Raw genomic sequence first — 27,714 nt, forward strand, 5'->3', positions numbered from 1 at the left:
CTGTTGGGGCCCAGCAGCTTGTCATTGCCGGCCAGCGCTGTAGGTTCTGGGGAGAGAGGACCACCTGGGCAGAAGCACCTCAGGGGCTCCAGTCTTTTGACCCCTTGATCCTTGGCATCTGTGTGTTCCCTGGGCTGGAAGCAGTGAGAGCCCAGACACCCTGCTGAAGCTACTCCAAAGTGACCAGTGAGAGAGCCCCTTCTGTGTCCCTGTTCATTCAGGTGGCCCTGAATGCAGCCTTATGGAGGGCCACCATAACCCGACTCTGCATGGGAAACAAATGCTTCAGCCTTCAAAGCTGAAGGACGTTGTTTAGTTGAGCTCAATTCTGGAGCCTGTCACCCTGGCAACGGGTCTTTGGGGGGATTTACATCTCATGCATCACAACAGGGGGAAAAGCCATTCAGCAAGTTGGAGGGGTGGTAAAAACGCCGCAACACAAAACCAGTGTGCCCCCTCTTCCCAAGAGCGCGGCCACAAAACAAAACAGAATCAACAAAAAAACTTCCCACAAGCCCATTTGGCCTTGGCTGGCAATCAGCCAAACAGGAATTCAAACTTAATCAAACTTTCATGTCTTCCTTGTAAAGCTCAGGAAATCAGTAACTGGTTTTATAATTGAATTTTCTGATCACGTATCAAAGGAATGGGTCCTGCCAAAGGCCAAGGAATGGCCTGTCTCCAGTAAGGACGCTAAGGTCCTTGATGGAGGCTCTGCACGGTAGGGGACAAGAACTAACTACCGGTGGCCTAAGAATAGAGCCTGTTATTTATAACCAGAGAAGCCAGTGACAGCCGAGCCCTGCCCTTATGAAGTGGTCTCCCGCCAAACATCCACCCCAGGGCCGCAGGGTTCTGATTCAGAAAGGAAGCCTTTGGCAACGCAGAATGGAAGACGGGGGAGGCCGAAGGCAGGCAGACCGTCTTGCTAAGCAGCTTTTCCAAAAGCACTGCAGAGGGAAGGAGGCCTGACCCGGGGCAGAGGCCTGGGCAGAGAGAGGAAGGGGCTGGTGCAAGAGCCATTCTGGAAAAGGAAGTGGGACACAGGAGGGGAGGGAGGAGTCCAAGGTTTTCGGCCTGAGTAACTGGGAGGAGGGTGGAGCTTTCAACATAAAGAAGGAAGGTAGTGTATATATGTCCATGCCACTCTCTCACTTTGTCCCAGCTTACCCTTCCCCCTCCCCGTATGCTCAAGTCCATTCTCTAGTAGGTTGCGTCTTTTTTAGCGGTACGCGGGCCTCTCACTGTTGTGGCCTCTCCCATTGCGGAGCACAGGCTCCGGACGCGCAGGCTCAGCGGCCATGGCTCACGGGCCCAGCCGCTCCGCGGCATGTGGGATCTTCCCGGACCGGGGCACGAACCCGTGTCCCCTGCATCGGCAGGCGGACTCTCAACCACTGCGCCACCAGGGAAGCCCAGTCTGCGTCTTTATTCCCGTCTTGCCCCTAGGTTCTTCATGACCATTTATTTATTTATTTATTTATTTTTAGATTCCATATATATGTGCTAGCATACGGTATTTGTTTTTCTCTTTCTGACTTACTTCACTCTGTATGACAGACTCACCAAATGTAAAATAGATAGCTAGTGGGAGGCAGACGCATAGCACAGGTAGATCAGCTACGTGCTTTGTGACCACCTAGAGGGGTGGGATAGGGAGGGTGGCAGGGAGGGAGACGCAAGAGGGAAGAGATATGGGGATATATATATGTCTATGTATAACTGATTCACTTTGTTATAAAGCAGAAACTAACACACCATTGTAAAACAATTATACTCCAATAAAGACGTTAAAAAAAACAACAAAAGGAGGAAGGTAGAAGCAGCTGGCTCTGTGCCCTGTGCGGCCTGGTCTGGCCTGGGCCGGGGTGCTGAGGGGCCTTGGCAACGGGAGTGCTAACAGGTACGGCTCAGCTTTTCTGTGCCCTCGCTGGTTGCTTTACAATCATCCTCTCATTTAATCTTCACGACAGCCCAAGAAGATGATCATTTATTGTCCCCATTTTACAAACCAGGAAAGCAAGCCTCAGAGAGCAGAGGTGAAGATCTGCCTGCTCATGAGTCCTGGAGCTGGGACTTGGACCCAGGACGGTCTGATCCCAGCGTCCACAGTTCAAGCCCTAATGCCACACCGCCTCTTTACCTGCAGATAAAGGTATCTCACAGCCGAAGAGAAAGAATCAGAAAAGGATTCTGAACACTCAAAAGAAAGGTATGAGCTAGAGATGGAAGCTTGAGAGTCAACAAAGCAACGTTCATTCATTAATCCACTTAAAAATGTTCATGGTAAAGGCAAGCCACAGACTGGAGAAAATATTCACAACACATATCCAGGATGTATTTTTAAAAAACTCTTACAACTCATTAATAAGAAGACTAACAACCCACTGAAAGGGAAGAATAAAAAGGTGTGAACAGATACTTTACAAAAGAAGATACACAAATGACCAAAATGGTGCCAAATATCATTAGTCATCAGGGAAATGCAAATTAAAAAGCACAGTGAAATACTACTACATACGAACTAGAACAGCTAAAATACAAAGGACTGACAATTCCAAGTGTCGCTGACAGTGCAGGACGATAGGAACTCTTTCATACACTGCTGGTGGAGTTTTAAATAGTACAACCACTTTGGAAAGCAGTTTGGAACTTTCTTATAAAGTTAACATACCCTTACCATATGACCTAGCAGTTCCACTCCTAGGTATATATCCAGAGAAGTAAAAATGTATGTCTACACAAAAACCTGTACATCGGTGTTCTAGCAGTATTATATATATTAGCACTAGAAAGGAAATAACTTAAATATCCATCAACAGATAATTAGGCAGACAAATGATGGTCTATACTTGGGTTAAGTTTGAAGTTAAGTTGGTCACAATAAAGCACCCAGGTGTTATGGAGAGAGACAGCAGCAAGAATCCACAGTCAGGCAAGGGGTTGGGGAGGGGCAAAGTTTGTAGGCATCTGACATCCGGTCCAGTTCTGTTTTTATTTTTGTTTTAAGCAAAAGCGTCTGCTGTGGTTGAAGTGAGAATACCAGCCCCTACGCTCTGCAAGCCCGGTCCTACACAAACCACTAAGCTGACCCCCTGCCCCATGCATGTAGGAGGCTCGGAGAAGGATGGGGCCTGCCCAACTTGGCCTCCTAAGTTAGTGCCAGAGCCAGGACTGCAACAGGACTCCCCCGGCAGAGCCTAGCCTGGAAGTCAGGCACACCGGGGGCCTGGCCCTGCTACTAGTTGTGCAGGTGACTTAACCTTTCTTTGCTCATCTGTAAAATGGCAGTAATAACACCTACCACAGGATTGTTGGCACAGTTAAATGACAGGATGCCGTGTTTCCTAATAACTAACATGCAGCGAGCACATAACATGTGGCAGATACTGCTGTCCATCACCTGACACCCTAACCACCCTACACTCTATCTGCATTATGGGAACAGGCTACTGAGGAGGAAAGTCGGTGCAGAGTGGTCACACGGCTGGCAAGCACTGGAACCACGGTTCCTTAAGGCAGCCTAGCATCTGAGCCTTTTCACCCGATGCCATGTTCCCAAGCTCAGTCATTCAGGTGTCACTTTTTCTTCCATATCAATAGAGCCCTGAAATTAGCCTCATCGTAAATGGTAATTTAGGTGAAATTATGAGTTTGATGTGTTAAGTGGTTTTTTTTTCTAACACGCATGACAATAGACATATAACAAATTAAAAAAAAAAAAAAGGTTTAGGGCTTCCCTGGTGGCGCAGTGGTTAAGAATCCAACTGCCAATGCTGGGGACACGGTTTCAAGCCCTGGTCCGGGAAGATCCCACATGCCGCGGAGCAACTAAGCCACAGCTACTGAGCCTGCGCTCTAGAGCTCGTGCTCCGCAACAAGAGAAGCCACCGCAATGAGAAGCCTGCGCACCGCAAGGAAGAGTAGCCCCCGCTCGCCGCAACTAGAGAAAGCCCGCAGGCAGCAACGAAGACCCAATGCAGCCAAAAATAAATAAATAAATTTATAAGACAAAAACTACCAGATGGTTAGTTTGTTTTTTTCTAAAAAAAGGGTTTACATGTATCTCACATCCACTAAAGTATGTGCATCAGGCTAGAGAAACAATGACATAACATAGAAGCTCCTAGAACACAGCACCTGGAATCAAAGTTCCAGGGCCATCATGCATATCAGTGTCAGAAGGCGGTCCATCTTCACAGAGCTGGGACAGAGGAGATGGGGGGTGGGGAGGCTCTGCCACAGCTGCCACCAGCAAGTGACCTCAGGTTTGCTCCATCATGTCACAGAGCAGCGATGCTCTTTCACTGCTCAGCCCCCACAACTTCGCTGGGTCCCCATGAGGAGCAGGGGACAGACAGGCCCAGAGGAGCCACGAACATGGACCTCTCGCCACGCTCGAGGTGGGGCTTCAAGGAGCAGGAGGCGATTTGGCTAAAATTCCCACCTGCGCCCTGTGCCAGGCACTGCCTTCCTGCAACGACAGCATTTTGACTTTTCTTCCCGAGGTCACAGCTAGACACTTTCCAGACCCCCTTGCAGTTGGCTGTGACCAAGTGACCAAGTTCTGGCCAATGGAATGTGGCCTGGCCCTCCCCAAACTTTCCTTACAACCTTCCATGCATTTCCTTTCCCTGTCTGCTGGCCTGATGTCAGGAGTCCAGCAGAAGACCCTGAGGCTGAGGGGCTGGCAAAGCCACAGAGCAGAGGGGAACTGCCTCCTGGCTGCATGGGCCAGAGCACCCCTCACCTTTCACATCAGACTGTGATGTGGACAAGAAACATTCCTTTACTGTGTTGAACCGCTGAGATTTGGGGGTTGTCTGTTACACCAGGTGAGGTCAGGCGTTTTCTGGAATGTCAAGGGAATTCCGTTGCTACTATCCTGGAACTTAGTCCTAGGGAGGTACCAATACATTCTCTAGAATTTCTGAGCAACACTGGGCTCCTCCCAGAATAGACATTTACCAAATAAGACAGCAGAGGCAAACTTGTTGCCCGTGAGCCATATACATGCTGTGCACTCCGACACCCCGGACAGCAAATCCTGGCTCCATTTTATACCCAGGAAAGACAAAATACTAGCATCTTTCGAGATTGTTCTGGGAATGCGATGGGAGAGCACGTGCAGAGAATCGAGGGCTGAGTGGATGCTCAGTGTATGGTGGTCACCTCTCCACTCTGCCACACTCGTCCCACGGGGCTGTGGGCACAGCTCATCACACAGACTCAGAGCCCCCAAACCCAGGGCAACCGCAGTCTGGGTGCAGTTCAGGCTGCTGGCTGGGCAGGAACCTGTTGGGAACGTTGTCCACGAAGCAAGAAAGAGCCAGTTCCTGTAGCTCCAGGAGGGTGCAAGTCCCCAAGGGAGAGCTGTTAAGAAAGATGAGTAGGACCAGAAAAGGAGGAGGCCCAAGTAAGGCGGCAGGGGAAGAAGTGGGTGAGACTTCAAGGGACACTATCCAGGAAGGGGAAAGATAACCCACAGAAGGGGAGAAAAATATTTTCAAATCATATGTCTATATAGGACTGGTGTCCAGAATGTATGAAGAACTCTTACGACTCAATAGTAAGACAAATAACCCAATTAAAAAGTGGGCAAAGGTTCTAAACAGACAATTCTCCCAGGAAGATATTCAGATAGTTAATAACATATGAAAAGATGCTCAACATCCTTAGTCATTAGGGAAACACAAATTAAAACCACGCTGAGATACCACTTCACACCCACTAGGATGGCTATAATAAAAAAGATGAACAGTAACAAATGTAAGCGAGAATGTGGAGAAACGGGAACACTCCTATATTGCTTATGGTAATGTAAAATGGTACAGCCGCTTTGGAAAACAGGTGGATACTTCCTCAGAAAGTTAAAACAGACTTAGAATATGACCCATGAGTTCCACTCCTAGGTATACACCCAAGAGAAACAAAAACATGAGTCCATACAAAAACCTATGCATGAATGTTCACAGCAGCGTTACTACCAGGGTAGCCAAAAAGTGGGAACAACCCAAATGTCCATCAACTGATGAACGCATGAACAAAGTCTGGTGTTTCCAAATTCCAATACAATGGAATACTATTCGGCTACAACCTGAATGAGCCTTGCAAACATTATGCCAGATGAAAGAAGCCAGACACAAAAGAGTACATATTGTATGATTTCATTCGTATTAAATGTCCAGAACAGGCAAATCCACAAGGACAGAAAGTAGATTGGGGTTGCCAGGGGCTGAGGGTGGGGGTGAGGGGATGGGGAGTGACTGCTAGTGCGAATGGGGTTTCTTTTGGGGGTGCCTGCCCTCTGTGTGCTGCCTGAAGAGGGGCCTTGTTCCAGGGGAGGATGCACAGAGCCAGCTTCCAGTAGGTATCACCTCCTGCATGTGTGACCCTGCTCCCCTTCCTACACAGTACTAGGGCAAGGGGTGTGGTTTCCATTCAGTAGCTGAGAAAACTCAGGCCTGGGAGATGGCCTATGAACAAGATGGCTCTACAGTACAGGATCCAAACTCATTCTGGTTCTCCACAATGTGATTTTTGACTCTGATCTCACAGGGGGTCATACCAGTGGTAGAAAGGGCAATGGGCCAGGTTCTGAGATATCTGGGCCCAAGAACAACCCTGCCACTGACTAGCTTCTTGACTGTGGGCCAGTCATTTGAATTCTCTGGGCCTCGGTTTCCTCAAGTGTAGACACCAGTTATGCCTGCCCCACAGGTGGGAAGTCCAGAGCTCAAAAAAGATGGCAGAAGTAAAAGGGATTTACTTTTGCGCCAAACCCAGGGCTCAGAGCTGGGAAACAAAGGGTGCCTGCCCTCACAGGGGCTCATCACAGAGCTGTGTAATTGGGAGAGGCCTCATACATGCCAGGCAAGTTCACTACCAAGGGCCAAATCAGGGTAGTAGATCATAAAAGCTAAATCCTCTCAGTAAGAGTGTTCTAGACGGAACGTACGTGTCCGCCAAAAATTCGCACGTTGAAGCCCCAACCCCAGTGTGGCTACATTTGGAGTAAGGAGGTAATTAAGGTTAAGTGAGATTATACGGGTGGGGCCCTGATCTGACAGCACTGGCATCCTTATTAGAGACCTCACAGGGCTCTCCCTCCCCCTCTCTGCAGTCACGTGCCTAGGGAAGGCCAGGTGGGGACGCAGTAAGAAGGTGGCCATCAGCAAGCCAGGAGGAGAGCTCTCACCAGAAACTATCTGAGCCAGAACCTCGATAGTGGGCTTCCTGCCTCCAGAACTGTGAGAAAATAAATTTCTGTTGTTTAATCTATCCAGTCTATGTTTAGTTACGGCAGCCCAAGCCGACTAATACAAAGAGCTCATGCATACTCGTGCGTTAGGCACTGTTCAAGCCCTTTACGTTGTCCCAAGCATGAGATAAGAACCATTACTATCCCCATTTTACAGATTAAAAAAAAGCAGCACAGAGCAGATCGGTAACTTCCCCCAGGTCACACCTCTGACAGAAAGCAGCATCGGGTTCAGCGGGGGGCAGGCTGGCTGCAGAGTGAGCCTGCGCACAGCTCAGTGCGGACCGGGAGACAAGTCTGTGAGCTCCTCATGCGCATGGGTTGTGAGGGCTTGTCCGCTGCCAGCCTGGCACTTACCAGGTGCCCCGTAAACGCTGGAGAGAACGTCCAGGCCCAGGACAATGATGGGCACGGAGTCTGAGGGCCACCAGGGCCTTCTGGCTCCCACAGAGGAAGCACAGTCTCCATCCTCTCACCTCATCTTCTGGGGGGTGGGGTGGGTGTTGAAATCCCAACTCAGGGCCTGTGAGTGCTGTAGGGAGTCCAGGTCAGTGGGCTGCACTTCTCAAAGTTATTCTGGCTGGTTCTTTTGGTGACTCTCTCTGCTACACCCACGGGAAGCCATCTCCCTGCATATCTGAGGATGCTGTGTTCCCCCGGACCTCAGCATCTACACAGTCAGCTGGCCAAGATCCAGTATGAGCATGCATTCTGGGGTTTTCAAAGGATCACACAGCGAGCTACAAACAAAGCTGGGCCTGAAACCCAGAATTCATACTGTCACCAGATTCTTCTCAGGCCAAGGCCTGGGGAAAAGGAAAGAGCCTGGCGAGATGTCTGAGCCCCTGTCTCTGCCAGGCCCACAGGCCTCACGGTGCAGAGGCGTCCAGAGGGCTGCTGGGCTCCATGGTGGCTGCTTCTCGAGGCTAGAGCACCAGAGAGGTAGCCTAGACCTGTAGGCTGAGAGGCTGCGCAGGGCAGAGCCTGCCAGTGGCTGTTTCCTGAACAGCGACAATAGCAAGAGGGAGCTCTCAGTTTTGGATGGTTGGGCCAGAGATATGTACATTCTGACCCCAGCAGACAACTCGGCACACTGTGGCCATGGAGCAGAGTTTAGCTGAGCACCCTTTCCCTCTGGGTCAGGCACTGTGCTGGGTGCTCAGCACTGATTCCAGTTGGAGTCAGATAGGCCCTGCCCCTTCCCCTTACGGTCTAGCAGGGGTACAGACATTGAGGGAATATTCATACACACGTACAGTTACAAACATGACAAGGCCCTGAAGTAGGCTCCCAGGGATCTGAGAGTGTCAGGACAAAAGGCCCAGCCTGGGCTGGGGGGGCGGGAGAGGCTTCGCAGAGGAGGTGACAATAGAGCCCAGTTCTGTGGGGGGAACAGGGGTGGAGAATGCCTCCTGCAGAGGCCATGGCTCACACAAAAGCCCTGAATCAGAAGCAGACGCTGTGGCAGGAGCAGAGACCCGTGGCAGGCAGGGCTCTACCTGAGGGCCGAGGTTGCTGCTGAGGGCTTCTAAGCAGGGGGTTAGACGGTCAATTATAAGAGCTCACGTGGGTTGCTGTGGGCAGCAGACAAGGGGGCGGGGGCAGGAGAGGCGACCGTTGCAACTGCCTGGGGCTTACCCACTCAGGAGCAGCAGTTCCCACTGCTCGGCACTCCAGATGCCCTGACGCTGCTGTGAGATGCTGGCCCACATGCTCTGGGCTTAGGGCACGGGTCAGTCAATGAAAATGTGGGCACGACATTTGTGATGATGCCCAAAGGCATCCCTGGCCTCATGCCCCTCCCCGAACCTGCTCCGTCTGCTCTGCCATCTCATTCTCGTCAAGTAAACGGCTCCTGAAATCCACCTTCCCCTGCCCTGCCACCCAGGGAGCCTTCCAGAGTGATCAGAGGGAAGCTGACAGCTTCACATGGCCATTCGTGTTCATCTCCCCCTGCAGCCCTGCGACATGGTTACCCCTGACACAGATGCAGTGACGGTAACACCTGACAGTGTTTTTCTACCTTAGTGGCTTTACCCCTGTGGCTTGGCGGCCTGCATGTGCCAGTCCACATGGTGCCCATATCTACAGCCCCAGGCTCCAACCCCAAGCTGCGTGCCCTGGGTGCCCATGGGGGGCTGTGTCCCCTGCTGACAACAGTCTGCTGGCCACCTTACACCAACTCCCTCCCTGAGAGAAGTCGGTCTTTAACTTGCGCTTTGAAACATGGAGGATTCTTTCTCTTTTGGATTCAAGGGAAGAGCCTTGTGCTTGGCAATCACCCGAGCTTAGCATTTAAGTTTTGCCAGGAGAATTTATAGAACTTTTTAGAAGTTACAGAACTGAGATGGGGGGTGGGGTGGAGGGGAGATCTAGAGGCTAGCTGGTTCTTCTGTAGGACCCTGTAGGACAAGGGACTTGTCTGAGGTCACAGAGTAAGCTGAGGCAGGGCCTGGAGCCCAGCTTTTCTGTGAAGGATCAGTGTTCTTCTGTTGTGAGCTGAGGCCTGGCACGCCTCCTGTTCAAGATGGACCCTCATCTAACGAAGACCCCAGCCCCTCCCTGCTGAGTTCCTGGAGGGCCCAGGCACACTGGGCTCCTGCCCCTCCAGGTGCCAGAGAGTCACAATGAGGGAAGACTGGTTCCCACGCTGGCTGTTCTCCCCATCTGGCTGGGTGGCTGGTAAGAGAAGGGCTGGGGGGGCCGCATTTTCCCACCTCCCCAAGTTCTCCCAGGAGGAAACAGCCTCCTCGCAGAGGCTAGACCTGATTCTCCTGTCCCTGCCCAGCTTTGAAATGTCTAGGACTTGGAGCCCAAGGATGTGTTCGGGGCTTGCTTCCTGGCACACTCCGGATGGTGACACCTGGAGCAGTCTTTCCACTCACTCACCCCTGTGGCTGCCAAGCCCCCAGCAGCCGGCCAAGGGGTCCGAATCAGCCTCTCCAGAGCAGACGAGGCCTTTATTGGCCTCATCTGCCAGCAGGCTAGCGATCCTGGCCTGGCCTCAGAGTCGAGGTACCTGGTTTCCTGGTACTCATCTACCCGGCACACAGCTCAGGGCCTGGTCCCAGGCTGTGGCTCCCAGTGATTTTCCAGGCGGGAAAGCCAAGGTGGAGGTCATGGGCCAGCACCCTCATTATACTGGTTAAAAGTCTGGAGTCAGACTGCCTAGGTTTGCACCCAGTCCCAGTGGTGTGACCTCGGGCTTATTACTTCCTCTCTCTCTCTGAACTTCGGTTTTGTCATCATAGTATGAGGGCAATAATGGAGTCTATGTATGCAGAGTGCAAGTCAGGGTGAAAGTCTCAGAGGGATAACCCAAAATCCCCTCTAACTCATGTGTGGCAAAAAATAAAAAAAGAGGTCACTGACCCAATCTTTGTACTTTACCCTTAGTCCCAGGCTGATCCCCCCACCTGTAAAAGCAAGAGAAGCAGAAGGCAGTGGCCCTGCCCTCCGAATGCTTGGGGAGACCAGATGCTTAGGGGGGGCATGGGACAGGGACTCTGGAGCAGGGAAGGCACACCTCCAACGGTTACTGGAATGTGGGAGTGTGATTCTTGCCTCCTGCAGGGCCAGGAGAGAGGAAGCCAAGGGGAAAAAATCCTCCATTTTTTTCTCCAATCCACAGAGACCTGGTTCTCGTGCCAGGTCTGCTGGGCCTGCGGCATGATCCTGTGCAAGCCTCTCCTTGCCCTGTGCCTCAGCATCCCCTTCTGTAAAAGGAAGGACCTGGACGAGAGTGGCAGGTCCCAGATAACGGTTATACAACTTAATAGCATTACTCCAAAAAAAAAAAAAAAGTTTGGGAAACTCTGGATGAGACACACATCAACAAGCTTCCTTTCTGTAGGGCTCTGAGTGCCTTGGATACGGTAATGCACACTGTGGTTCCCCAAGAGGAGATATAGCCCGTGTCCCCAGACGTACTCAACAAGAAAAGAGAGTGTTGCTCCATCACATCGAGGGACTAATGTCTGAGGAATCCTGGCCTAGAAGAGTGTCAACGATTCCTCTGGCACAAAATTGTACGTTCACAGCAAAGGGCTCACTAAGAAAGCTGTGATTAAACTCCAATAAGGCTGCTGTAGACTGCAAGGGATGTGGACGCACAAAGAAGGGAAGCATCGTTGGAAGAGGAGGGGGCAGGGCCTGGGCCTCCAGGGACGAGGACAGCACTGGGCAAGGTGGGACTCTCATCCTGCAGGGAGGCGTGCCCCTGAGTGGCTGGTGGGAGGGGGTCTGAGATTCTGATGCCCTGGGCCAGGGGAGACCCACTGGGCCTTGGATAAGAAGTAAATCTGAAGCACACTGACATGACGCAACAAGTTCCAGGGAGGGGATTGCGACTCTCCTGCCCACCACGCAGTCTCTGTGGAGCACTGCTGGTCAGGGGTTCTTCCCCCAACTTAGACATCCCCAGTCCAGGCTATGAGCATCTATTACTTGACCTGACACTCAAGGCCTTCTATAAGCCAATCCCCTTCCCTTTCTCCCGTGCTGCTGGCTAGAAGGGGTAGCAAGGGCAGCATCTTGGGCCTGGAACGGAAGCAGAGACCCAGAGTGTGACAGAGCAACAGGACAGAAGGGCCTGACTGGTGTCACATCTGGGTTGCTCAGGCAGGAGAGAAATGCATATCTATCTTATTGATGCCACTGTTATTTAGGGGGTCTTTGTTACAGCAGGGAAGCCTACATCCTGACTGATATACACTGGTATTATTTCCATTTTACAGAGGAGGAAACCGAGGTTCAGGGTACTTAAGGAACCTGCCTGAGGTCACAAAGCTAAAAAAGGAGGATCCAGTTTTGATCTTGTCAGACCTTTGGCCTGACTCCTGAACATGTGCTCTTTGCCCCACCACACACAGAGCTTCACTTCAAGGATGTGCACTGTGGTTCCATATAGGAAGATACAAGAGGCTGAGACCTTATCATCATGCTCCTTGCTGCAGAGGGAAACTCTTGGATGTGGTCCCGGGGAGGGTGGTATCCTGGAATCAAGGTACTGCACCACTCAGGTGCAGAACTGGAGACCCTGAGAACAGCGGTGGAGCCCCCAGACCAGCCCAGGCCCCCAGCAGGCAACCTGGCCTGCGAAAGCTCAGCACGCAGAGCCGCCCTGGGCCGGGAGAGCTGCCTTCCTCTCCTTGGCCAGTTGTCATCAAGGGAAACAGCTGGTCGTGGCACCAGGCAGGGAAGTACAGCAGGAAGGAGAAAGGAAGGAAGACAGAGGGCTGGGCAAGAAGGGGGAGGGTGCCCACAGAGCTGGAAAAGCGGGACCTAATTTGGCAGTGAGCTATTTCAGGACTGTGCCCTGGGGACCTCAGACAAGAAATACTGGGGGAGGGGAGCCTGGTTGTGCAAATGCTCCTAATCCACGGCTTCTCTAGGGCAGTCAACTGCCCCTGGGCTCACTTGGGAGAGAGGAAGGAGAGAAGCCGACTGTCAGCACTTGTGCTGGGCGATGCGAGCTTGCTGTCTGAGCCATAAAGGTCTGTCTGTGCACATCAGAGCTAGGAACACGTTCATACTGTGTCTGGAGGAGCACGCTGCCTTGCAAGAAGTCCCCATCTGTGGCGTTTGTTGTCATAAGTATAGAATCATCCCTATTTTACAGATGAGGAGACTGAGGCCAGGGGTGGGGGTTGAGGGAGAAGAGGTCAGAATATCCAGAAGGGGCTGAGGTCAGGGGCTGGAGGGGAGGTCGGGGAGGCTGGAGGAGGTTCCTACTGAGGACTCCCAGAGCAGGGAGGCCAGGGCTGCTATGGTACTGAGGGCCTGGGGTACCCTGTCTGTCGGTTGAGTTGGCGGGGGGGACCTCTGTGGGCCCACCCGCAGGACTCTGCAGGGTTTGGCAGGCCCTGTGCAGGCAGTACACCCAGAGGAGCTCGTGGTCCCGTGGGGGATGTGGCGGCTGCACCAGGTTCCATGTCAGGTGGGCAGTGGGCAGGCCCAGAAAGAGGCCCGCTCCCTCTCGGGGCAGACTACCTCTCCATCCCACTGGGGCCTGCAGTAGCCTCTCAGCTCTTCTCTGGCCGCCCATCTATCCATTCACCACAGGGCAACCATAGCAAGCCTCTCAGAGGCTAGCCGTGTCTTGGCCTTGCTTAAAACTTTCGGTGCCTTCCTGCTGAGCCAGGAACAAAGCCAAAATTCCTTTCATGGCCTGGAAGCTCTCCTCACCTGGCTGGCCCCTGCCTCCCTCTTCAGCCTCATCTCTTCCTACTCTCCCCACTTGACCTTTCAGCTCCGGTCACACTGGCCTTCCTTCAGACCCTGATTCCCCATTTCAGAGCCTTTGCACGTGCTCTTGCACAGGCTGTTCCACGCACCTTCTCTCCCGCTGCCGCCGGCCCCACCATGCCAGCTCCTTCCTGCTCTCCGTCAGACACCTCGTCAGCAGCAGAGCCCAGGCCAGGCCTGCTCTTGGGATGCTCACAGCTCTCTGGAGTTACTGCGGGGCGCCCATCTTCCCCCACACTGAGCTCTGTGAAGGCGGCATTGCTGCTCGTCTCTGTTCACCCCTGTGCGCCCAGGGCCTGGCACACCGCTAGTGCACAGAAGGCCACTACACGTTTCTCAAATGAACAAGTGAGTTAACAAATGAAAGAAAGAGAGATGCTGCAGGTGCCCAGGAGAGGGAAAAGACACTTCTAGCCGCAGGGACTGGGGAGGGCTTTACGGCAGGAATGACATTCACGGAGCCAGGGACAGCCTTAACACAAAGGAACAAAGTAGCTGCCATTTAAGGAGCACTTGCTCTGTGCCAGGCACCCCGCTGACACTGGGACATATGGTCGCCCTTCCTACTCATGAAGAAACCATCTCAAGTGTTTCCGGGGGACTGTCACCCAGCACTGTCTGCCTCTATCCTTTTCTCTGGGATCCTGCTTTTGCTCTCCTTAGCTCTACTTCTTTTGGTCTCTGTCTCAGGCCTTGCCAGACCCTGGTTCAGGAGTAGCCTTCCTCACCTCCACTCCAGCAAAGCCAGGAAGAGGGACAGAGGCCAGGACACACACCCTGCTTCCCAGCCTGGAACCAGAACCGATAGGGAATTTTGGGGAGGGGCTGAGGCCACCTCTTTGACTTGTGGTAGTTCAGAGGCCTTGGCACTAGCTCTTCACCCTGGTTTGAAACAACCGTCACAGCCAGGCTTCTAGTCCTGGCACTCTCTCCACCAGACAGGCAGTGAAGTGTGGGTGAGAGGAAGATGCAAGCAAGAGCTGTTTACTGAGCACTTACTAGGTGCCAGGCCCCATGCTTAGCCCTCAACACACATTAATTCTTCAACCATTAACAACCCTGTGAGTAGGTCGTATTATTATCATCTTCAGTTTTCAGATGAGGAATCTGAGGTTGAGTGAACCAAATGACCACCCTGAAGTCCAGTGCTGGTGACAGGCAGGGTGAGGATTCAAGGTTGTGTCTCCGACTCCAAAGCCTGGTTCTAACCCCTGTTGAGCTGCCTCTCTTGGGCACAGCCCTTGGCAGCTGCACTTGCCCAGCTCTAAAATGAAGTCTTGACTGGCACATGGCTAAGGTCCCTGCTGGCTCAGGTGGACTGGCAAAGACCCAAGTCTTCCCAGGAGACATCCCCAAACATGGGCCCGTATCCCCCGCCTGGCTTCATCTCCAATTCCGCCATCACCCCTGCCACAGCCCCAGTGGAAAGGTGAGATGGGAAAGGGGAGGGGTGGGCTGGGGGCTGTGTGTCCACGCGCCCTACACCTGGGATCCTGGGGGAGAGGCCACCATGGGAACAGCAGCTCTAGCTCCAGCCAAACTGGGTTATCTCATAATCCTGCTGTGCTAGCTTGAGCCTGGCTGGCCATCCGCTGATACAATATGAATCAGGCACAGTTGGCAGCGCTGAACTCAAGAAGAGATTTAGGATGGCTATGGTGGCCTCCCCAGCATTTACTTCTTTTGCTTCCATTTCCTTTTTCATGAGCTGATTTTACCTGCCACCAACCATTTTCTTGTCTCCGGTGCCCCTCGGGACAACATTCTAGCTTCTGAGCCTATGTGGGTGCTGTAGACTAAACGTCTGTGTCCTCTCAAACTTCATATGCAGAAACCTAATCCCCAACATCATGATATTGGGATGGGGATTAGGGGATTAGTGCCTTTATAAGAGACTCCAGAGATCAACCCCATTCCTTCCGTCGTGAGAGGACACAGTGAGAAGATGGCTGTCCATGAACCAGGAAGTGGCCCTCACCAGACATCTAATCTGCTGGCACCTTGGTCTTGGACTTCCCAGCATCCAGAACTGTGAGAAATAAGTTTCTGTTGTTTAAGCCACTCAGTCTATGGTATTTCTGTTATATCGGCCAGAAAAGACTAAGACAATGGGAAAACAAAGGCAAAAACTGGAGAAGAAACGAGGACCCATCTCTGCTCCAGCCTGGAGGAGCACCCATCCACCAGAGTACCTCCCCCATTCCTGGCCGCTGGACTGGACTTCCCATTGACTCAGTACATCTGCTTTCACGTTCTTACTAATTCCCATGACAGTCCACAGGCAGGGTGGCAGGTGGTGACTGGTGCTGTCCCCCAGCCCCTTGTCTCTTGCCTCTGTGTCCTACTAGAGTGGCCAAAAAACCCACAGTTTTGCTTTCCTCGGATCCCTTGCTGCTAGGCCGATGTGGAGTAAGAAGTCAGGCTGCCCTGCTTCTGCCTCCTGCCTCTGGAGTCCTTGTGAGAGGGTGTCACCTGCCCTCCTGGAGCCATGAGCGCCCAGAGAGCCACCGAGGTGCTGACCCAGGCCCTGATGCTGCACAGCTGCAGAGCAGCCCCGGGCTGCCGACCCTCAGGAGTCCCTGTCCAGGAAACCGTGGCCCTCCCTACCGTCAAGGACACTGCTGGTTGTGTGGTTTTTACGTGCAGCCCAATATATCCTAACTTGCACAGGGAGACTCAGAGGAGCTTTGTGACTTGCCCAAGTGAAAGTGCTTACCATTTAAAGCTAAGGCTGTGACTACCCCAAACCCAACACAGGGAATACCTCCATAATCCTTCCGTGACTGTAATGGCAGCCCACACCCTGCTTCTCGAGGAACAAGGCCAGGGAGCGTGTCCATGCTTGGCCTGGTGCCTGTGGATCAAAGGCCTCAAGGCAGGAAGGAACGTCGGCTTTTCTCCTAGGTGAACTGTTTTTCTGACAATTTAGTCCCAAAGGTAACTTCTTCAGAATGTCCTGGGGAAGCATACTAGGCCCAGTCTCCTCCTGGAATGTCCTTCATCTTTGGGCCTGGACCACAACCCCTGAAGTCCACAGAGAGGACCTTGAGGCCCAGTGTGACCCTCCATCAACAAGGAAACACCCTCGTGCGTTCTCAACACTTGACTTACTAAGGCAGGGAATGGCTCAGCATTTTATCAAGATTCAGAAAAATGGTTTTCTATTTAGCCCTCAGTAAACTCCAAGACTCAGTGGAGGAGAACGCTCCATCTTCCCCTCATCAGCACCTCTTCATTAAATGCCAATCATGCAAGAAGTCCAAGACTGCTGCGGCTTTCCGGATTCTCTACGGTGGGCAGTTGACAGCAGGATGGAACCCAAGCAAAGGCAGGGCTCCTCCTATGAGCGCTCAGACCCCGGCACTCACCTTTACTCAGCTCAGGCTGCCCTCAGCCAGGGGGGCCTGCTTCCCTCCTACCACTGTTCATCTGTAAGGCCTAATCAACCTTTGAAAACTAGAGTAGTTGTCACTCTGCTTCAAGGCACATGATGCTAATAACCGCTAAGCTTTCCTGAGTACCTACTGTGTGCCGGGCCCTGCTCTAAGAGCTTCTACCTGTTAGTCCTTTAATCCTCAAGACAACCCAGTGAGATATGTCATTATCACTGCACTTTCACGAGAATAAAAACCACTATCTACTGAAGCATCTGCCCTCCCCGCCTGCGCCCTGGGGGCAAGTGGTGGGTCTTGCCCACCACTGGAGGAACACCAACGTGGACGAATGGACGGGTGAACGCTCAGGTGGACAAGACCGTCCTGGCCCTCCAGACTCACTGTCTAGCTGCAGAGGGGAGGCATCCTGAGGCAGAGGGCCGGGGAGAGCTGGGGCTGGAGCTCCAAAATGACAAGCGTTCAGAGGAGGAGGCAACCATTTGCAGCTGAGGAAACCCAAGAATACTCTAAGGAGGAGAGGAACTGGAGGGACATCTCAAAAACCTGAAATTTTAATCCCTCCTCTTCCTTTCCCACCTTGAAACCTGCTGTTCCTTTGAGTTGGTTCTTCCTTTTGGAGTAAGGCCAGGAAGGGCCACTTGTGCCGCCAACCTGGGCTAAGGTACTAGCAGCCAGGTCTGGAACTCCTTATGGCAGGGCTTAAAATAAAGACGCCTGCCCCAAACCCAGAGCCTGGGGCCTGATCCAGCCTTAGACCACAGGCAGCAAGCCGACCTGGCTGCACTGAGCCCTGCAGAGCTGGGGAGGCCTTGGAAATCAAAGGATGGGATCCCTCATCTTTTCATTTTTGCATGTAAACCCACCTCCCTGTGCACTGTCTGCCAGGGATGTGACTGCTTACAAAGTATCTGCGGGATGAGTGACTAACCAACCAAATGAAAGAAAACAAGGCCCCAAGTTGGCTGAGTGATTTGGGGCAGACTGCTGAGATGGAAAGAGAAGTGAACAGTGATTCAGAAAACCTGAAGTTCTAGTCCTGGGCCTGCCAGGTCATCCCTTGTGTAAGTCTCTTTCCTGTTGGGCCCAGGTGGGGCCTATTTTTTGCCACCATCTGCAGAATGGAGCAGCAGACTTAGATGGCCTTGAATGGAGGAGTTTCAAACTCTATTAACCTGGGCAGGCAGGGGATCAGAGCCAGGCCAGGCCTGGTCCGATATAGCTGAGGAGCGGCGCGGTAGCTAGCGTGCGGCAGTGTACATGCTGCTGCCCAGGGGAAGCCTCTTCTTGGCCTCAGGTTTGGGCCTTCATCTGTCACCTCCCCAGCCCCCATCAGATCTGACAACCACCACTGAGGACGGCTGCGGTTTCTCCAGACTCCAGGAACTCAGGCAGACACAGACCAGAGAGCATCCTTGCTTTTGTCTGTTTCAGAATTCGTGTAAACCACAGGGTGAACGGCACTGCACCGTGGAGATGGCACCACCATATTCCCCTGATTAAAAAGAAGTTAGGGGCTTCCCTGGTGGCGCAGTGGTTGAGAGTCCGCCTGCCGATGCAGGGGACACGGGTTTGTGCCCCGGTCCGGGAGGATCCCACATGCCGCGGGGTGGCTAGGCCCGTGAGCCATGGCCGCTGAGCCTGTGCGTCCGGAGCCTGTGCTCCGCAACGGGAGAGGCCACAACAGTGAGAGGCCCACGTACCGCAAAAAAAAAAAAAGAAGTTAGTGTTCAGCGCTCCACTGTGTGACTTAAATGTCAAGATTTCTTTTACCAGAGGAGATCCAATGACATTCTGGAATCTAAGTATGAAATTTGATTCTGCCTCCCCAAATAGTGCCATTATCTCTAAGGAGGGGGTGTTCTAATGAAGCCTCTTGGTGGAACATTAGAGGCTGGGCAGCAATTCCAGAAACAGCACTGATCTTTAGTCCCGCTTGGGTCACTGACCCTGGGCTGCCCAGTAAGTGCTGTACGTGTCAGGCTTCACAGGCATTAACTCATTTAATCTTACAACAGATGAAAGGGGACAGTATTAGAATTATGCCTGTTTTACATACAGAAACACTGAGGGTTAAGGAAGTTAAATAATTTACGCAGGGCCAAACTCTTCCAAAATATAGCAGAGGGAGGAATACACCCAAACTCATTCTACGAGGCCACCATCACCTTGATACCAAAACCAGACAAGGATGTCACAAAGAAAGAAAACTACAGGCCAATATCACTGATGAACATAGATGCAAAAATCCTCAACAAAATACTAGCAAACAGAATCCAACAGCACATTAAAAGGAACATACACCATGATCAAGTGGGGTTAATCCCAGGAATGCAAGGATTCTTCAATATACGCAAATCAATCAACGTGATACACCATATTAACAAACTGAAGGAGAAAAACCACATGATCATCTCAATAGATGCAGAGAAAGCTTTCGAAAAAATTCAACACCCATTTATGATAAAAGCCCAGCTGGGATTTGATTGAATGCAGTATCCAACACTTCTTGTGTCAGGCATTGTACTAGATGGATAAGATCTATATTCTGTCCTCAGAGAGTTTATAATTTTTTTTTGAGAGTTTATAATTTAATGGGAGAAATAGGCATATGCACAAACGATGAAAAAACGAAAATGAGAGTATTTTCAACTGAATAAAGCCTTATACAAGTTCAAAGCATTATCTCTTCGCTATTGTCCCATTATAATGTACTTTACATATGCAAGTATACATGTATATGCACATAAATGTTATGTATATTTTTATATACACATGGGTGTGATAAAATTTATAACATGGGATTGTTCACAGACTTTCCCCATCTCCCACGGTAGTCCAAGTGAACCTCCTAAACCTGTAATTGTCCAGTCTCCCCCAGACTTTCTTCCAGTGTCTGAGTTTAGGTCAGTTCTGCCACACAAGTTTCTCTGCTTTTGTGATGCAGATGCAGGCCCTGGGCTGAGGACGGAGGAAGGGGGAGGGAGAGGGACTCCACTCAGAAAGTTAAGAGAATTTACATGATAATGAACTGGGGGTGAGTAGGGAGGGAAGGAAGGAGGGAGATGGAGATGGAGAGAGAGACAGGGAGAAGAAGAAAGAGAGAAACTGAGGAACAGTTGGAGAAAGGGAAAGAGGGAGAGGAGGAGAGAGAACCCTGTCTAGGCATAGAGCAGGAGAGGGAGGAAGAAAGCAGGAGGAAAAAAGGCGGAATAGCAAGAAGGAGAAAGAGGACAGAAGGGGAAAAGCCTGGCAGGCTGGTGGTAGAGAGATGGTCTCTTGGGGAACTTAGAGAGAAAGCAGCTAAAGAGAGTGGGGTTGGGACAGACATGAGGAAGACAGAAAATGACTTGTGAGAAAAGCAGTGGATGTTGAGCTTTGAGTCCCTTTTCATATTTCTGGAGAAACTCAAAAGAATGAATGGGATTCTGAAGATTTGTTTTGCCTGGTTGTACTGTGCCTATTTAAATGGGACTCTGCTCTGGACCTGAGCCATATGAATTATAGCTTCCTTGGGGTTACAAATCTGTATTATATACGTATATATTTTGTGCTGAATGTCCCTGGGTAAGTCGCTTTGCCTCTCTGTGCCTCATTTTTTTTTTCACTTGTAAAATGGGGATAACAATAGCACCCACTGCACAGGTAGCTGTTAGGATTAAAATTTTTAATTAATATAAATGGTTTAATGCAAGCCCTAGAACATAAAAATTGAAAGCAACTATTATCATCATCTTCAATTCTTGGAGCTGCAGTTCTCTGAGTCCATCTACTACTTGCTGATTCCACCTGGAGCTCATGAGGTTGAGACCATATTTGGCCCAGCCCAGCCTGTCTCCTGACTTTCTGCCAGAGGTGTCACCTTGTTTCCAGTCATCCAGGCCAGTAACAATAGAGTCCCAGTTTCCTGATCCTTACACTTTTTTTTTTTTTTTTTGCGGTACACGGGCCTCTCACTGTTGTGGCCTCTCCCGTTGCGGAGCACAGGCTCCGGACGCGCAGGCTCAGCGGCCATGGCTCACTTGGCCATGGCCATGGCCTAGCCACCCCGCGGCATGTGGGATCCCCCCGGACCGGGGTACAAACCCGCGTCCCCTGCATTGGCAGGAGGACTCTCAACCACTGTGCCACCAGGGAAGCCCCTGATCCTTACACTTTTGCCCCAGTAGCCAAGTAACTACCAGGTCCCTTTCTTTCATCACCACACATCACTTTGCTGCCCTTCCTTTCCAACTCCCATCGAGACCCTTACTGTAGCTCCCAACCTGCCTCCTGACCTTCAGTCTCTCCCACCACTAGCCCACCATGCACATGCCATCATGATAATCTCCTAAAACTCGCTTTCATCCCATCCTTCCCCAGCTCAAACTTTATCAATGGCTGCCTACTGCCAACAGGATAAAACCCAAACCCCTTGGCACACTTTCCAAGGCCTACCCAATCTGGACCTAACTGTATCTTCTAACTTTCCCACACCTTCCCATATCCTAATGCTCTGTCCTGGCCACTGGCCTCCTCCGTCAGTCAAATCTCCTCTGGTCACCACCAGCCCATGGCCTTTATTCATGCTCTTCTCTGCTTCAAGTCCCTTTCCTCACCTACATCTGTGCCTGTGAAGCCCTACCTCTGCTTCAAGGACAGTTCCAGCCTCACTTCCTCTAAGAAGCTTTCCCTGACCACTTCACGGAATGAGCCTATGAGCCCTGTCCTCCCAAGAAGATGATCAGCCCCTTCAAGGCCCCATCCCACATTCTTCTCTTTCTCCAGAGCTTAGCACAAACTAAACATATAGTAGGTACTCAGTCAACATCTGTTCAGTAGTGATAACATTACAGGTTCTTTTCCTTTTTTCTCTGAGTACCGAGAAAGTTAGAAATGTCTTTCTACTCAAGAGATTTTTTTGGGTGGGTCTACTATGTGCTGAGCACTGTGCTGGTTGTTGGGGTGGGGAGGTGACCCAAAGATGAATGACACAGGCCTCGAGCAGAAAGACCTTAGACATAATGAAGTTCTTATTCTAGGCTCCACTGGTGGGCTTTATGAGTTCCAGAGCCCCCTGAAATGGTATGAAAAATTTCCTGGACATGTGAGTGAGTGCACGGTTCTGGAGAGAAGGCTCATGGCTTTCATTAGTTGCTCAAATGGGTTTTGATCACCCTGAAGCGCAAGGGTCACTGCTCTAAGGAAGGAGCGGACACACTGCATGAGATACATGCTCAACAGAGAAAGCGCTGAGCTGAGCTGAGCTGAGCTGAGCTGAGCTGAGCTGAGCTGGGCTGTCAGGGGAAGGAGAGGAAGTCTTCATGCAAAGACGGGAGCTCAGCTGGTCCTTGCTGAGCAGGAAGAGCTCCAGGGGGAAGAGAGGGGAGAAGGCACAAGAGGCAGAAGGTGTGGTCTGAGCCAAGGCCTGGAGGTGTGGGAGTGTGTGGTATCTTTGGGGAGCAGTCTGTGGTCTGGGGGTGCTGGGGCGTGGGGTGTATAAGGAGATCCCTGCCGTTTGCCCAACAAAGAGGCTCTTTCAGGCTTGGGCTCATGCACTGTCATATGGTCTCAGGTGAGTCCACACCCCAGAGAGGCTGCAGGAGAAACCAGTCAGTCCTCCCTCCACTGGGGGGCCAGGGCAGGGGGGCAAGCCAGCTGCCAGGAGAAGTCAAGGACGTTGTTCTAATGAGGTATGGCAAGGAAGCTTCTAGATGCTTCTCTGTATGGAGAGTATAAAGCTGGTTGGCCCAGGCAGGTGCTGGGTGTGGGGCTGTTTTCCTCCAGATATGCCATCATGGGTGGGGGGACGATGGCGGACGTGCGGAAGCCAAGAGAGAGAAGGAGGTCTTTTCTTTACACACCAAAACACTAATCTGGGTCGGCTCTGCATGGGACGGTTCTCCCAACATCCAAACAGCAGATCCCCCAGGTGGGCAGCCCCTGAGAACCCGAGAGAGTAAAGAGTTTGGAGACCCAGCCTTGGGGTCAGGGCATCTGGCCACTAACGACTGGCCAGCTGCAGGCAGACCTGACTGGAGGGCGTCCAACACCCCAGGGCCCACCTCTGCCCCCGGATGCAGTTCAGGCTGAACAGAGCTTCTCATTCCCAACTTGCCAGGCTCACTTCTCACTCAGGGCCCTGGTAGCGTCTGCTTAGAACCTCTGTCCCTCCTCCTCCTCCCAGGGCTGGCTCCTCCTTAGAGTCGAGTTTCATCACAAATATCCCTTCCAGGTTCAGGGGAACCTTCCCTGGCCACCCAGTCTGAAGTGGCTGCCCCCTTCCACCTCAAGCCCCTGACGACTGATATGCAGGCAGGCGGGGGATCCTTGCACCCCGCTGCCCAAACAGCAAATCCAGAGCAGCCCACTCCCAGGAAACACCTTCTCCAGCTGCCTGGCTCACTTTAGCCTAAGGTGAAATAACACAGGAGGAGGTGCCCCAGGGCCTGGAGGCCTTTGCCAGGCAGAAGGACTGTGCCTGACAAGCCTGTGCTGCCCCAAAGGCCAGTCAGGCGTCTGCCATGGTGCCACCTGCCGGAAGAGGACTGGGCTCCAGCTCCTCTCTGTGTCCAGTGGGCTCTCCAAGGAGTCCCCACTCTGCTCTTGGTCTCCCTTCCCAGAGGAGCCTTTCCTGGTCTCCTACTTGAGGGTTGTCTCGACCAGGAATCCCACAGAAGAGGAACAGCCACAGAAGCCAAGGGGTCCCACAGTATAGTCCTTAATATATCATCTTCCTAGCAATTCCCAAGCAATCATCTCTCTATTCAGGATAATAAAATGGGGGGAAAAAATCCCCCCGGGAACAACAAACGTTTTCCAAAACTGAAGGAGAAAAGCATTCTGAAGTCACACTGTCTGGGTTATAATCCGGGCAGGAGGTTTTGGGTAAAGAAGGCTGGTTGGGAGGTGGGCGTGGCAGTGAACACACATACTCTTGGAAGATCTCGCAGGCTGTGGTTGTGTGTGCCTGCATGCATGTGTATTTGTGTGGGTGTTTGTGTAAGGTGTGAGCTGTGGACACGTGAGCTTTTGCACTGGGCCTGTCGTCTGGTTAACTGAGATTCAGGCTCCATGCTCTCTCTTTGGCCAAAAGGCAGACAGAAAGACCAAAGGTCTGTGGCCTGTCCCATGTCTGAAGATCATACCAGGCATTTCCTGCTCTGGGCTTTAATGCCTGAGTTGAGTAAAGTGAGCTAATACTTGTAAGGTGCTTAGCACAGTGCCTGGCAGCTAGTAGGTGTTCAATACAAGAGAGCTATTTGTATAAGCACTGTGGCCATTATCATTAAAAATGAATGAAGCCCTGTAACTTGTCTGGCTACTTGTAACCTGTCTTGGCTACTCCTGATGATCTGAGTTGCTCTTTGCTGACTGGTTTCTCCAGTTCCACTCCTACTGTGCTCGTTCCGGTATCCCCAGCAAGGCCTGGTACACTGTACTCTCAGTGAATACTTAGTGGAAACAAGACTGAAGAACTCAGTGCCCCTGGTTCCGCAGGCCCTGGCTCTATGACCAAATCCAAAGCTAGTCCCTGGGGAGAAGTACTTCCTCTGCAGAGCCAGCTTCCAGACTCAGCCTTGCAGAGGGGCAGCGCCCGGCTTCCCCACCCCAGGCTGGTCTTGGACACACTCTCAGTCACCCAGTTCCCATCTTCCGGGAGGAGGCAATGCCTGAGCTGGGATGACTCTGTCGCATGGAATTAGGATGTTGTGCATAAAATATTGGATTTTACATTTAAAGCTATCTGTCGCAGACGATTTATCAGACCCAGAGAAGGCGAAGATAGTTTTCCTCTGTAAGGGAGGTGATTTTTTAGCCAAGACAGGATATATACACTATGTATAACCAAACCACGCAGTAATCGGAGATTAACGCTCTCCATCCAGAGCCTCCAAGGAGGGGCCCAGGCGCTCGGAGGCCTCCATCTGCTCCCCTCCTCACACTCCAGGTCACAGGAGGAGGATCGCTGGGATTCAGGGTCCCACCAGGAGATGAAGAGTCACTTTTAGATAGACTTACCTGAGGCTGTTTTCCCTCCCTCCCCGCCACCTTTTATTTGGCTTTGCCAGTATAGCTGTGTAAGGTTCAGTCTTACAGTTAATGCAAATGTTTGCAAAAAAGAGGCTTTTACAACTTATTCCATTCACCACTTATCAGATGCCTGGAAACCCAACTGAAAAACTGTCCCTGTTCTAGGATGTCGACCTCCTACAGGAAGGAGAGCCTCTTCGGTCCTCAGACTCACCTCGGAGGGGCAGAAAACACAACCCATGGGGCAAAGGAGGGAAGAGACTGAATTCAAATGACTGCCCCACCCCCAACAAGGTAAGGAAAGCTCTCCTAAGGAGGGAAGACGGTGGCTAGGTGGGGCTTGTTTTGTCTAAGAAATATTTTTTCTGTTCAGGTTAATTGCCCAAGGGCATGTACTTGGACAATGTTGTGAGAGTCCCTGTTTAGGGCAGTCACCAACCCTTTCTCATCTGCAAAATAAACCCTGGAATTCTGTGGCTGTTGTCTCCTTCCTTGGCGATTGTGCTGTGGCCGTCTGCTTGTCACCAGAGCCCCTGTTTAACTGTATTGGCCAGGTCGACTGGTACACTGGTGGGTGACACAGCACAGTCTCGTCCTGTCCCTGCACGGCAGCCTGGCCTTATAAAGAGGACGCAGCGGGTACCAGAGACGGCCCTCTCCTCCCCGTGTGCATGGGCGCAGCAGCCTACCTTTCTCTCCTTGTCACCGTATTCGATGCCCAAAGTGTCCATGGCCCGGACGATGGCTGCCAGGGACTGGATGGTGTTGCTGTAGACAACGGGCTTGTACTGTTTCACGTCTTCTCCAGAGAAGCCATCTTCGTGGATGATCCTAGAGCAAAACCACACACAGCATGCCTGATGAGTGCGCTGTCCACACCTGGCACCAAGCGTGCCGGGCATGTGAAGCCCCACCCCAGCCGACCTCTCGGCTGAGGGCCGGGCCCAGCTCGGATGCTGAATTACTGAGCTGCTGTGATAAAACCACAAAATCTGAAGGAAAAATCGACCTAAATTACTAAAAATTAATCTGAAAAACAGAACAGTGGAAAAAAGAAATGCAGTCTTTTTACATTCCCTATGTACAGTGAAAGAAAGATCAGTCAAGGGGTTGACAATACTTGAAAGCACTTAGAACACACACTAAGCACTCGATAAATGTTCACCATTAGTATTTTTAAGCAAAGCTCAGGGTTTTAACTTAAATATCCACTTAGGAGTATACTGCTGAAGACCCCTGCGAGAAGCCTGCACACGAAGAATACATTTTTTCTTTCACAGAAAACTTACACTGCTTTTAATGAAGGGAAGAGCACTCACTTAAAACCTTCCTCTTTGACAAGAGAAAAGCCAACAGAAGGAGTTGCCTACTCCCCCATCCTCAGCTGGGATGTGACCACTGTGTCACCCTTATTCTGATGGCTCTGAACATGACATGGAGGACACGAAGGCGACACTGCAGTTCTCAGAGGCCATGCGACACTCCCTGCCCTCCTGTTCTCAGGTTCCTCTGGGGTCAGGGCTGAGGCTGGACATGCCCTGAGGTCCCTGTTCCCTGCATGGCGGCCGCTCAGTGAACACCCACTGCCGACAAGGGTCTGGGGAGGAGAGAGAGCTAGAGAGGGGGTAAAGCCAAGACTTTGCAAGAATCCTCTCATGGTTGAGGTAATTAAGAAAGGACAAATGGATTTCAAGACTAACATCCAACATTAGTCATGTCCCGTGCAAACTCTCCTGTGGTCATGTTTTTCAGTCCAAGACTCAATGCTACCTGTAACATGTACATCCACCTGTATAGTAGCTCAGACCTCCATTTCCACCTCCACAGCCCCTCTCCAGCCCTTCACATCCTTCAGTACAGGAGAAAACTGCTAACAAGTTTTCTTTCTTTGTATAAACAGTTTTACTGAGATATAGTTCACAGACCATACAATCCACCCATGGAAAGCGTGTGATTCAGTACTTCTTAGTATATTCACAAGGTTGGGCAATGGTCACCACAGGCTAATTTTAGACCATTTCTGTCCTCTCCAAAAGAAATCCTGTACCCATTAGCAGTCCCTCCCCATCCCCTACCCCAGCAGTAAGCAACCACTCATCTGATCTGCCTTCTGTTTTTATAAATTTGCCTATTCTGGACATTTCACATAAAGGCAATCACACGAGGTGTCGTCTTTTGTGACTAGTTTCTTTCACTTGGCATGTTCATCCATGTTGTAGCATGCATCAGTACTCCCTTTCTTTTTATTGCCAAACTAGATTCCGTGTACAGATATACCACGTTTTACTTATCCAATCGTCAGCTGATGGACACTAATGATTCCTGTTATAAAATGTGACTTGGTGCTGGGTTGTGAGTCTTTATCCTGAGTTTCTCTAAGAAGCAGATCAAAATGACCCTATTGCCTTTTCACTGACTTTTATTAGCCCTAACTCCGTTTTTGTACAAGTTTCTTGAGTGTACACCCAGTCTGAGGCATTGGTGCACAACCCCAGGGGGATCTCAAAGGGAATTGTTAGTTTCCACTGTAAACAGCCAGAAAACTGGACAAAATACATTAAACAAGTGGTTTCAGACACTGGAGAACAGGCAGCACGGGACCATGATCTGGAACAGAAAGGAAGCAAAGCGTGGTGAGTCCTATGATTGCGTTGGCTTTCTGCCTGGAGGCGTCTACCAGACCTCAGTGCAGGGAGGGAGGACCCAAGCAGAGCACAGGGGTCTTACTGAGCTGATGGGATAAAGATAAAAGTTCAGGAAAGCTGTGGGGACTGGGAATTGAAGGGCAGAGTACTAGAGAGA

At 51.4% G+C, this 27,714-nt stretch overlaps 1 protein-coding gene across 1 annotated transcript in view; it reads right to left on the minus strand.

Moving 5' to 3' along the window:
* Positions 1-27,714, minus strand: part of GNAO1 (G protein subunit alpha o1) — a 156,454-nt gene that overhangs the window by 46,056 nt on the left and 82,684 nt on the right. Inside the window, exon 3 of the mRNA XM_022555835.2 lies at positions 25,602-25,743. Within this exon, the coding sequence (XP_022411543.1) occupies positions 25,602-25,743 (142 nt within the window). The remainder of the gene's footprint in view (positions 1-25,601; positions 25,744-27,714) is intronic.

Source organism: Delphinapterus leucas, chromosome 20 (assembly GCF_059928025.1).
Source record: "Delphinapterus leucas isolate spDelLeu-1000000601 "Yukka" chromosome 20, BTC_Dleu_Yukka2, whole genome shotgun sequence".
In the NCBI taxonomy this organism is placed as follows: Eukaryota; Metazoa; Chordata; class Mammalia; order Artiodactyla; family Monodontidae; genus Delphinapterus; species Delphinapterus leucas.